The sequence below is a fragment of the Equus caballus genome, chromosome 19, assembly GCF_041296265.1.
Source record: "Equus caballus isolate H_3958 breed thoroughbred chromosome 19, TB-T2T, whole genome shotgun sequence".
Classification (NCBI taxonomy): Eukaryota; Metazoa; Chordata; class Mammalia; order Perissodactyla; family Equidae; genus Equus; species Equus caballus.
Genome location: NC_091702.1, coordinates 9,423,772 through 9,436,288, shown reverse-complemented (window position 1 = coordinate 9,436,288; position 12,517 = coordinate 9,423,772). Strand labels below are relative to the sequence as shown.

At 46.6% G+C, this 12,517-nt stretch overlaps 1 protein-coding gene across 3 annotated transcripts in view; it reads right to left on the bottom strand.

The window, feature by feature from the left end:
• KCNAB1 (potassium voltage-gated channel subfamily A regulatory beta subunit 1) overlaps positions 1-7,189 on the bottom strand; it is a 364,559-nt gene extending 357,370 nt beyond the window's left edge. For 2 of the 3 annotated variants that reach the window (XM_001490611.6, XM_070243166.1), the window contains exon 1: positions 6,600-7,189. In XM_001490611.6, the coding sequence (XP_001490661.2) occupies positions 6,600-6,841 (242 nt within the window). In that variant the 5' untranslated portion in view covers positions 6,842-7,189. The remainder of the gene's footprint in view (positions 1-6,599) is intronic. The other variant, XM_070243167.1, reaches the window with a different exon arrangement.
• Positions 7,190-12,517: the final 5,328 nt, after the last annotated feature.

The following is a 12,517-nucleotide window of genomic DNA, read 5'->3' as shown; positions in this document are numbered from 1 at the left end:
GTTTTTGGGGTGAGGGGGGTTGGGAGGATGACAGTGAGTTACATTTAGGAACAAAAGTAATTTTCAACTTGCACACTGTATCATGGAAATTAGGAAAGCAGAAAGGCCAGAGGAGGACGGTCTTCCCTGAGTGCCCACGACACGCCCCTTTGCACGAATAGTGTTGTCCTCTGAGGAAGGTCGTGACTCTTACTTTATAGACAAGCAAGCGGGGGACCAGAGGAGTAGGGAGGGAGGGGCTGGTCTTCGAATCCTCCAGCTGGGACACCACATGCTCACTGTGACAGAACCCAAGGAAAGGTTTTCAGAGCAAAAAATACTTCCTGCTTGTCATTAAATCTTCACTTAGAGATCGAGGAAGCCTCTACCCTTCAATGAATGCTTTCAAACGCTTCGCCCAGCTGTCTTTGAGAAGAGCTGGGAGCGAGTGAGCATTCTCTCCAGCTTTCCCACCATCGTCTTCTGTTCCTTCCCTCCTGCATCCCTGCACAGCCAGCCTGCAGCACCGCGCGGGGCCGTGACACCCATGCTTCCCGCTTGGTCCAGGCTGGAACCTTCCTGCCCCCCTTCTCTGTCTCCAGGGCAGGCCGGGTGGTGTCCTGGTTCTTTGGAGGTCTGCGCCTGTTAACTTAGATTCCACACCTCCATCTTAATAGGGGCCTTGGAGAACTGACACCTCCAGTCCAAGAAATCCTGACACTGTGCAAGCTGGTGGGAGGTTAGCCCTTTGACTTTCCTTCTGTCTCAAATATTTCTGTTCTAGACACAATAGTAGGCACTGACAATACACAGATTGATAAAAGATGATTTTTATCTTCATTTTACACCATTTGGAGAGTAATGCATTCCAAAGCTTCATAAGGCTGTTTTGATTAAATAGGAGCCCATGTGTGAGGTGAAAAGAAAAACAAAGCACTTTCTAAACAGATCCTAAGGATATATTCCAATAGGAGAAGCAGAAAACTTGTAAAAGCAAGTGAGGAAAGGAGGGTGAAATGCTCAGAATTGTGCGAGATTCAGTTTGTAGGGGCTTATTTTCTGCCATTCTCCCTTTTAGATATATCATTATCCAGGTTTTCTTTCAGTCTCTGAAAGATGACGAATGGCCGATCCTAGAATTGCCTAGGAAGGAGGTGGAGGAGGGAACTCTGCTCGCTGGGCTCCGACTCCTGCTGGCGGGCAGGGAGCTGAGCACTTTCACATACGTAACTTCATTTATAGTTTAAGACACAGTTGCGAGGTAAGTTGAATTAGGCCCACTTTACAGATGAGGAAACTGAGGCTCAGCAAGGTTAAGTAACATATCATGTTTAAGATACAGGAGAGACAGGGGCATAGAGCACTACTAATAGGGGAAAGTGAAGTTCCCACAGGCTCTCTGGGGCTTTCTTTCAGCCCCACAACTCCTGAATGGATGCACCCCAATCAAGCAACTCAATGTATTGAGCACTTTCTAAGCGCAAAGCATGGGAAGATTACAAAAGAGTATAGGCTCCTGTCATTGTCTTCTGGGTGACGACAGCATTGTTTTGAGAATAATACACACACAGATAACTGACAATCGGACGTGTATGGAGCCAAGGCACGTCCTGCTATGAGAGAAAAGGAAGAGACTGTGGGTTGGATTTGCCTAGGCAAGAGGGACGTGTAAGAATATTCTGGGTAGGGAAAGTAATGACGGTGAGACTGGAAGGTTTGGGGCAGGGATGAGGGCCAAGTGTGCAGAGCAGAAGGACTGAGGCACGTTACACAGCAGAGCGACGGGGGTTGGGGGGGGGTGGGGGGGGTGCCAGGAAAGCAGACGAGAGCAGGACGGGGACCGTGGCTGGATCTCCAGCACCCCAGGAGCAGTATATGGGGGGGCGCACGTGTGTGTGTGTGTGTGTTGGGGTGGGGGGACTGGGAATAAATATAGAGAGTGTAGAGAAAGCATTGGACTGGGACCCAGGGGGCTCTGGTCCCAGCTTTGTCGCTGGCTGACAACGCACCTTCAGGCCGGTCACCTAACGTCGCCAAGCCTCAATGTTCTTCAGCTGTAAAACCAGGAACTGGAGCAGATTATCTCTGAGGTCTGTCCCATGTCAGTAACTCCGAGACCTCCCCCACCTCTCTTTTTCTTCTTTTATTGTCCCCTCCCCACCTTCAACTCAAGGCTATAGAAAATTTTGTCTTTGGTTGGCAAATAGCATAACTTTTTTTGGGGGGGAGGGGGAACAATTATTTAATTCCAGCAACCTGGACAAGCCCCGCCACTGAAAAAGAACAGCAAAATCTGTGTCATCATTATTGGGGAATTTTTAAAGCACAAATAATCTCAAACTGATCAATGTGGTTTCTATTAAGCCAGTATCATTTCTTCTACCATCCACCCACTTGCTTTTGCTGAATTAGTATTTGATGCAATGCCACGATTAATGTTAGGGGCTGTGGAAGGAACAGCCCTAGGAACCTCACTGTTGTGTTTACTAAGGATATTTTCAAGGATGCTGTTAATTACACAAAGAAGAAGAAGCACCAGAGAACATTCTCTTTGATCTGCAGGTCAGGAAGAGGTGTGCCCTTACCGAGCACCCCTGGCTGGCCTCTACCTTCAGGACTCTGTGACCCTTGTAAAGAGCTCCATTTCCCTCTTCACAATTTGGTGCTGCTAGAAAGCACAGAGCCAAGTTCAGGTCCGAATGCTCACATGTGGCACGCTCCCTCCCCGGGCTGTCTTCCCACGCTGCTCTCAGGCTTTCTTAGCCTCCTTTTTCCTTCTTTTTTAAAATTTATTTTTATCTTTCTGAATTATATACATTCAGGCACCTCAAATACCTCTGGAATCAAGGAGGTTTAAAACTCAATAAACACAAACAAATAAATAAGTACCCTGTACAACTGAAAGCTTCGTTTTCTAGACCAGGGTCAGCAACTATGGCCTGCTGGCCAGATCCAGCCTGCCACTTGTTTTTGCATGGTCTGCAAGCTGAGAATGGCTTTTACATCTTTTAATGGTTTGGAAGGAAACAAGGAAAAAGATTTGTGGTATGCAAAAATCATATGAAACTCACGTCAGTGTTATAAATAAAGTTTTATTGGAAGCCAGCCACGCCCGCTCATTTGCTTGTGGTCAGTGGCTGCTTTCACCCACAACGGCAGAGTTCCGTAGTCATGGCAAAGGTGGACGTGGCTGCAACACCAGAATAGCGACTCTCTGGTCTTTTGTGAGAAAAGTTTGCTGACCTCTGAGCAGCCCTTCATTTGACATCTGCTTGCGTTCCTCCTGGCTAATGGTAGTATTACAAGACCGCTTCAAAGCTGGGTGTTCGCTGCACCCTTTCTCCGTCTAGACATTTTTTGTGCTTTGTCCCTGAAACTTCCTCTTGGTGTGCTTGACCCTTGACCCCAGCTCAGATTTACTGTCTGGCTCAGAGTTCAATGCTATGTAGTAGAGACAATTAACTTTTAGGCTTGTAGAACTGCCTGAAGGACCCTCTTAGATGACTATTTCATAGACAAAATGAATCCACAAAGAACTTGTATTTTTGCTGAAAATTCTAAGCAAACAGAAGGATCTACACAGCAACTTGGCACTTTTTCCACCACGTTCAATTTCCTCCAGTTTCTTTTCAGCTGATGCATGTGTTTGCATATTTACTGATTTTTTCCTCCCCTGGTGCCCCTTAGTTAGAAATATAACCAAGTCTCCATGGAAACACAACATAATGCTCTTTCACAGATGATCGAAGGACCCAAGCAGCTGGTATTGGGCTGAAGGCTGCAGTGGCATCTGACCAAATTAGGAAGAGAAAACAGCTTATCCGTCTCTCCCAGACCGCTCAGAATTCTAAAGCTCAGCGTGGAGACCTACACAGACTGTAAATTACTGTGGATTTTTTTATTCTTTCTTTTCCTTATGAGATTCTTCTATCTTATTCGTTTGCATGTTTCAGCTACAGGGGGCTTTCCTCCCCTGCCGCTGGAACGGTTGACAGAGTCTACAGCATAAGCAGGTGGGCAACCTACATTTAGTGAGTGCCTACTGTGTGTACGTACCTTATGTTGCAGCTGGCCCAACAGCACACAGTCTGCAAACCGGAAGAGCTGGGATTTGAACTCTGGGCTGGTTACCTCCAAAGCCATTCCCTCCCACTACACTTGAAGTGATGCCATTCAAAAAGGACAACATGGCAAAGGCGGGGTGAGCAAGGTGTTTTAACATAGCTGGGGGCTTTGAGGGGAGGTGGAAGTCAAGGAAAAGAAGTCAGAATGTGAAGGTTACGTTTACAAGAAGTCAAAGTCAAAAGCCAAGCTGGGGAAGAACTGAGTTCTCTTCCCCCCAAATCCCTCCCTAATGCTTCAAGGAGGACGTTTGACAGGCCGGCCCTGTGGTGTAGTGGTTAAGCTTGGCGTGCTCCACTTCGCTGGCCTGGGTTTGTGGGTTCAGATCCCGGGCGTGGACCTACACCACTTGTCTGCCATGCTGTGGCAGCATCCCACATATAAAGTGGAGGAAGATGGGCACAGATGTTAGCTCAGGGCTAAACTTACTCAAGCAAAAAAAAAAAAGGAGAAGTTTTCAATAATGATAATTAGTAAATGCCTTGAAAGAAGAATAGAGGAAGTGCTATGGGAATTCGGAGAAAGGAGACTTGCTTCAAGTTGGGGGAGGGGTAGTGCAGGAGCTGTCAGGAGGAGGTGGCCAAACTCAGCAAGCTCACTGTAATTCAAAGCCTTAGCTGTTTCCTGGGGCCAGTTACCAATTTAACTGCCCTTTTCTTTCCTCAAATTCTGATCTGGGAATGTCAGTCCCCTAAATCCTATTTCTTACTCCTGTGATCCCCTGGCACACGCTTGCCCAAGAGCCTGCCTCTGTGAGCAGACCGGGCATCCGCAAGGTCGCAGAGCCTTGCTCTCCGAGGTGTTATGCAGAGTCACCCCAGACCTGCACTCGAAACCAGCGGAGAGCATGGGAGCTGCACGGGTGCCTCGAAACGGGCTGGGGGGGACTGCTCCCCACAAGCAGGTGGGCTCCAGGCCCCCAACTTCAACTAGGACACCTGTGCTTTTACCTGTTTGAGGAAAGTATTCCTCTGCTTCATCACCATTTGAAAAAAACTGTCCTAGAACATATCTTTGTCTGAACATTAGCACACATCACAAGATGAGCAATCGATGCTCAAACCAGGGCTTTTGAGAGAAAGCAGCAGTCCTCTGAGGGTTTACACAAGAGTCATAGCAATACCACTCATCCTGTGACAAAGATGCAAAGACAGATTATTTTTTAAAAAATGCAACAGTCCACCGCATCTGACCTATATTCCACCACTGCCACCCTTGAAGGTCAAGAAAAGTGTGGAGGAGAGAGTGAGAGACCCTGCAGAGGCAGAAGGAGGGGGCAGCTCCTTCCTGCTGGAGGCAGATGCTGGAAGGTGGGCGAGCAGTGTGGGCATCGCCTCCTCCAGCCCAGGGTCTGGAGCCTGGGTTCTCTCAGAAGGGTGGTTAGACTCTTCCTAGGCTGTATTCCTAAAGCATGACAGGGCGGGCTGCCTAGGTTAACAGGCCCCATACGCCTAGAAGAGTTCACGCCTCTTCTGCATGAGCCCTTGGTTGCAAAGAGAATCCCTGTGAAATATTTTGCTCTCCAGAGAGGAGCCGTCTCATTGAAAATTGTTTTATCAACTGAATAGCTGAGAAACTGGAGCAGTAGCCACTACGTTAAAATGACCTTTAGATTATAGAGAAATGAAATCTCTGGGGACATCTTGTCTGTGCAAAAGCAGTCTTGTTCTGTCAAGTAGGAGTTTTGACTTGAGCTGAGACAACTGTTCTTTACCAATGCTAAGCTGTTTCATCAGTTTTTAGCACCCCTGTCCTGCTCAACAGCTGTGGACCAGCTTCCCAGGCTCGTCAGGGAAGCACGTGGGCAGGCGCTGCCATGACCCGGCTGGGCGCAGACACATCTTAGAAGCTGACCAGTATCGCTCGGAGGAGGAACAACACTTCCCATCTCAGAGCAATTTGTAGAGGTCACATATCCAACCACCTCCCCCCTCCAGAGAAAACTTCTCCCTTTCGTTAATTTTTCACAGAATAATGATGGCGTTGGATACTTAGAGAACAACCGGTAATTCATCTTGGGCTACACTGATAAAAAGTCCTGTCATTTAGAGAAGAACTTGCTCAGTTTCATGAACTACTTTATTAGCCATTAGCACAGACCACATGATTCAGGCTTAGAAGAAAACAACAGCCTTGAGGCCCAGGCAGCATTTAAAAAATCCTCCTCTTAACTTATGAATTCCCTTAAGAAGAATAGAGTCTCCATTCTTGACCATGACCCACGAAATCACCCCCCCTACTCAAAGTCAAAGACATTTCTACTGGCAGCGCACGGTTAGGAGCTTCCACAGGTGAGCCTGACTACCTTTTGAGCAAGGAGAAAATAGACAATTTAAAGCTAGGAAAAATGAGGCAGCCCAAGAAGGGGGCTCACCGAATGCATTTTTCTTTTCCTGTATGGCGTTTGTTTTGCTATTTCAATCATTATTTCTTTGATAACAACAGCCTTCGGCTTCAGTGTAGTGCCCTGGCTGGACGACGTCGCAACCAGCAAGTACCTGTAAGCCATGCCCGTCTCCGCCCTGGTGGTTTCCTGCAACGAAATCCCATGGACATGTAGGAACTTCTCCAGGCACCTCCGCTCCGCTGCTCCGCTGCGCCCAACAGGCCCGCAGGCTGCCTGAGGCGGAGGCTTGCTCACCGCCAGGTGCCGTCTGCATTTCAGAGCCAACTCACCGCACTTGGGCAGCCCCAGCTTGGGGCTGGGGATGTCTGCACAGGCAGGTTTATAAAGATGCATGTTTCAAAGACCCCAGAAAGCCAAGCTAATGTCACAGTACTTAGCTCTAAAGCTGGCTGTATCTTCCTACGACTGACTTGGGTTGTCTGGCTTTGGTGTGTCTCTGAAAGGGATCAGCTTCTTTTCCTTAGATGTCCCTTATCGTTTTTGAATGCGAGCAGACTCCTGAGTCCCTGGCAGACTGCTGGTTACACGTCTCTGCCGAAGCCCATGCAAAAAGAAGCCGACGAAGGCCAGTCACTGTTCTCATCCTGTACCGTTAGCAAAGTCAAGCCTAAGAAACTACGTATTTGCCCCGGGAAAAAAATATGGGCGCTCTTTCCCATGTCTTTCTATTTAGGTAAAAGGAAATATTTGGGTGGGATAGGGGCCAATGTTCTGTTCTCATAGGACCATAAGGCCTTGGGGATGACTCATGAGAGTGGAATGAGGCCTCTCTGAGTTATCAGATACGTTACCACCAAGTAACTTACACACCAGCGACGTGACTCATTTGGGTGAAAGGTCCACTGGCCCTCCCCTTCTTTAGACACTGCTGTCAAATGATGGGAAATATCAACAAGGTGGCTGTAAAAGGCAAAGAACCCACACAAATGTGCCCAGCTGATTTCTGACAAAAGTGCAAGAGCAATTCAGTGGAAGAAAGACAGGCTTTTCAACAAATGATGCCGGGGCAACTGGACGTCTATAAGCAAAAGCAAACAAAAACAAATGAACCCTTAACTTAAACCTCCTATTTATACAAAAAATTAACTCACGGTCATCACAGACTTACATGTAAAACTATAAACCTTCTAGGTAAAACTTAGGAGAAAATCTTCGGGACTTCCAACTAAGTGAAGAGTTCTTAGATTTGACACCAAAAATACAATCCACAAAAGGAAAAATTAGTAAGTTGGATCTCATCAACATTTAAAACCTTTGCTCTGTGAAAGACTTGGTAAAGAGCATGAAGAAACAAATTACAGACTGAAAGAAAGTATTTGCAAACCACATATCTGACAAACAACTTATGTCTAGAACATATACAGAACTCTCAAAACTGAACAATAAAAACATAGACCATCCACTTAGCAAGTGGACAAACGATATGAACAGACATTTCACTCGAGAGGATTTGCCGATGGCAAAGAAGCACGTGAAAAGATCTCCAACATCATCAGCCACGAGGGAAATGCAAATTAAGTCCACAACAAGATATCGCTGCACCCCGTCGGAACAGCTGAAATAAAAATGGCAACAACAGCAAAAGCTGGCGGGGATTCAGGGAAACCTGATGAGTCATAAATTGCTGGTAGGCTTGTAAAGTGGTACCACCACGCTGGAAAAGAGGATGACAGTTTCTTATAAAACTAAACATACCAACCTTACCTACAACAGAGCAATTGTACTCTTGAGTATTTATCCCAGAGAAATGAAATGTATGTTCACACAAAAACCTGTACACAAGGGTTCATAGCACATTTATTCATAATAGCCAAAAACTGGAAACAACCCATTTTTCACAGTGAGTGAATGGTTAAACTGTGGAACACCCATACCATGGAATACTACTCGGCAATAAAAAGGAATAAACTTTTCATACAAGCAACAACTTGGATGGGTCTCAAGGGAATTATGCTGAATGAAAAAAAGCCAGTTCCAAAAGGTTACATACTGTATGGTTCCATTTATATCATATTCTTGAGTTGACAGAATTAAAGGGATGGATAATCGATTAGTGGCTGCTGGGGGTTAGAGAGGAGAAAAGGGAGGCAGGTGGCTGTGGCTATAGAAGGGTAGCCAAGGGATTCTTGTGTTGGAGCTGTTATGTGTCTTGACTATGGTGATGGTCACATCACTCTGCACATGTGATAAAATTACGTAGAGCTAAATACACACACACACACATACACATGAGTGCATGTAAAACCAGTGAAATCTGAATAAGATCAGTGACTTGCGTCATCGTCAGTTTCCTAATCATGATATTGAACAATAGTTATGCAAATATCATCACTGGGGGAAACTGAGTGCACGGTATATGGAATCTCTCTGTATTTTTTCTTACAATGGCATGTGAATCAATAGTTCCGTGATAAAATAAAATTAAAAATTAAAAAATAAAAACTTAAATAAAAGTAAAGAGGTTAAAAAAAAGCAGAGACTCCTCGTATAAGGGTCCTTCCACCTGTGATTCCAGTTGTGACTCGACTCTGTCCGTGACTCCTGGACATGAACGATTCATCCAGTCCAATGGGCTTCCCACTCGAATCCCACCCTTCACCACATCTTTGCTCACATGGCTTCTCCCCCACCCGTCAACTATCCCCTCACAGCTCCCCTCCTCTAGGAATTCCCCCCCCACCCAACCCGGGATACAATCATTCCTCAAAATTCCTCTTGCAATTCACTTCTCAAGCACTCACTTGACACTTCTAAACTGTTTCCCAAACACTTGCAGCCCCCTGATGATTTCTGCCATATTTTTGTACCACTTGTACCATTATTTATTTACTGTTTGGAATTAATTTGCTGTTTTCCTACCTAAATAAATTTATTTCGTGCTGTGAACTGAATTTTTTTGTTCCCTCTGAAACTCCTATGTTGAAATCTAGTCTCCAAGGTGACGGTATTTGGGGGGCTGGGCCTTTGGGAGGTGATTAGGTCATGAGCGTGGAGCCCTTAAGGAAGAGACCAGAGAGCTAGCGTGCTCTCTTTCCGCCGTGGGAGGACACAGCGAGAAGACTGCTGGCTGTAACCCAGCAGGAGGGCCCCACCAGAACAGAGCCATGCAGACTCTTGGATCGTGAAATTCTCAGCCTCTAGAACCAGGAGAAATAAGTGTTGGTTGCTTAAACCACACAATCTATAGCGATGTGTTATAGCAGCCTGAACTAAGACATTGAGCAAGGAAACAGCATATTACTAGCATGGTAAATAGAGAAACTTTATCACTTGTAGTAAAATAGAGGGTAACCTGTAAGAAGTAAATACGAGGAAAATGGAGACTATTATTAGATTGCAGCTGGACGCTGCTGGTGTCTAAAGGCTCTACACCAGAGTCCTTCCTCTTCTTGGTTCTCGTGGAGGAGGTTAGAAGGTATTAGAGAGGGGTTTGTGATATTTTAGCACAAATCTGAGACTTTCTTTTTTAGGAAATCAGAACAATTGAAAGGAAGTTGAAACAGGAATATACCACTTTACAATGTGAATTGAATCATTTAATGCCCCATCCGTGTACCCACTAAAATCATCGTGTCTGCCAGTGGTACTATACCCACTTTGGGAAACACAGATTCAGCACATCTTGTCCCAGATTGTTGGACACCTGCTCCTTCCCCTGCGGGTGCACATCTGACGCCCCCTCGAGGCTCCCCACTCTCTGAGGGGAGGGGTGAACTGGATCTGGTATAAACGTGTAACCTCCCTAATAATCAGCATGGGGTTTTGTGCAGTATCAATATCTCACAGAAGTTAATGGTTTGGTTGCTTGAATTTTAAGCTCCCCAAAGCTACCTTTCCTCTTGTCAGTATATTTCCATTTTCAGCCCCACAGCCAAAGCTCTGAGTCTCAAGGGAGAAACAAGAGCTTATAGAGAGAAGGCCAGAACAGCTAGAAGAGGAATCACGCAGTCGGGGGAGTTAGGAGGAACTCACATTCCCGAGTCGAGTTGTACCTCCTGTGCCATCACTAACACCAACAGTTGAATGTGATGGCGTGAGCCGTGGCAGTGGTTCCTGCAGTGGGAGTTCCTGTCAAGGGAGCAATAGAGGTGAACTAGAAAAGCAGTCGTGAAAACTGAGACATGAGCCCTCTTTGACCCACCACTCTTTTTCTGCTCTCTGGGTACGGAGCCAGGCCCAGGAAGGGAGAGAGGGATGAGAAAGCCAGTTTTCATCTGAAACTCAAGTTTCTTTTCGTAAAGTTCTAAAAGTTGATCACCGTCATAAAAGGTCCCAACTTGAAGGTGGGGAGTAGAAACTATATTTATGAGGGAAGTGTTAGTCCCTTTGGCTGTCAATGCAAATTAAAACTAGTTTTAAACTAAATGTACAAGAATGTAAGAAAAGCCTCTGAGCGGCCGAGGGGCAGTTAATGTCTGTCTTGCTGCCTATAATTACCATATACTGTTCAGAATCTTTCAATATTATGCAACCCCAGGGTCAGCAGAGCGTGGGAAAAAGTGACAAGGCCATCGGATGAGAGAGGCGCTTCCTGCCACGTTCTGCTGATGGAGAGTGAGAGGCTGTGGGACCCAGAAGTCACAGATAGAAGCTTCTGTAGCTCTGGGTGGTGACCAGGCTTTACCCACACCTGTTCAGCATTCACAGGCAACTGTGGGTCCTTGGGCAGGTCTTGACCTCCCTGTCCCCTGAGTTTCTTTATTGGCTCAGACTTAAGTAACCTCTAAGATTCTTCTAAGTCTGATGTTCTGTGAGTCTTAAATACTAGTTGGGCTAGACATTCTACAGAGAGAGGACCCTTCCAGTTGGCTGAGGAGACTCGGATTCAGTAAATTACTAGCTAGTTCTCTAAGATACCAAGCCCTTGGGATGGCTGCTATTATTTTTGGAATACACCAATCACTTTTATAGCCTGGTTTTAAATTTGTCTTGGCTAAGGAGGTGACTTGTTAAACACCATACCCTGGATTTATGGACATAACACAGTCACCTAAGAATTTCTCTGGCCTACGATTGAAAACTGAGGCGGGAGCTGGTGGGGCTGGGAGGGTGAGACTGCGTTTCCACGCCTGGGCTGAGGAGTGCTGGTTCCCCCTGAATGAGTTGGGACAAGGGACACCAGACCACGGTTCTGAGCCTGTCCTCCTGTTCTGGTTATTTATGGGAACTTCGTCCTCTTGCTCCTGCCCAGGTGTCTGTTCACCAGTGTTCCGCAAGTGATGCAGTGACAGGCACACAGTCACCTGAGACGCCTGCCTCTGCCCCCTGGGAACCATCAGTGGGGTTTCTCCTCCTGTCATTGCCCCCTTCTCTTCACCTTTCCCAGAGCTACCTTGGGATCTGGTGCTATGCGGTAGGACCAGGTGTGTGTCACATCAACACAACCCACAAAGCAAACATCGCCCTTGCCCGTGAGCTCACAGTAGAGTGGCGAGAGACAGTAAAGCTACGAAGCAGGGTACTACGAGCTTTGGTGGAGGCGAGCAGTGAGGAGACGCCCGTGCCCGTCTTGGGGGCGGAGTGGAGGAGGGAACCTCAGCAGCAAAGGAAAGCGGTGGGAGGGTGGAGGGAGTTCTTTCAGAAGTTCGCAGTCAAGCAAGAAGCCCAATCTTGAAAGTCTCTCTGTTTATGGTTTATCGGCTTTTTTCAGGCCAAAATTTCTCCAGGAATAGAATAAAACAGTCACAGTAGAATAAGGGAGGGGACCCATTCTACAGTGCACGGGATTATAGCATGGCACTACCGGAGGGTCCCTGTCAGCCCTGCCTCAGCTCCCGTAGGTGGCGCCTCCCCTCGCTCTGGCTCATTTACCTCTTTGCCTATCCCCGCTGCTGGAATATTAAATAATGTTGCTCTACGACATAAAAACAACCCCTCCCCAATGTATAATTGTCGAATTTCTGACATATGCATTCATACATTACAGCCTTGCTTTAGAAAAAAGGAAGCATACTTAAGGGTGATCAGGTCTATGGGTCTCTTTCTTGGCCTGTAAAGGGCTTGTGGGCA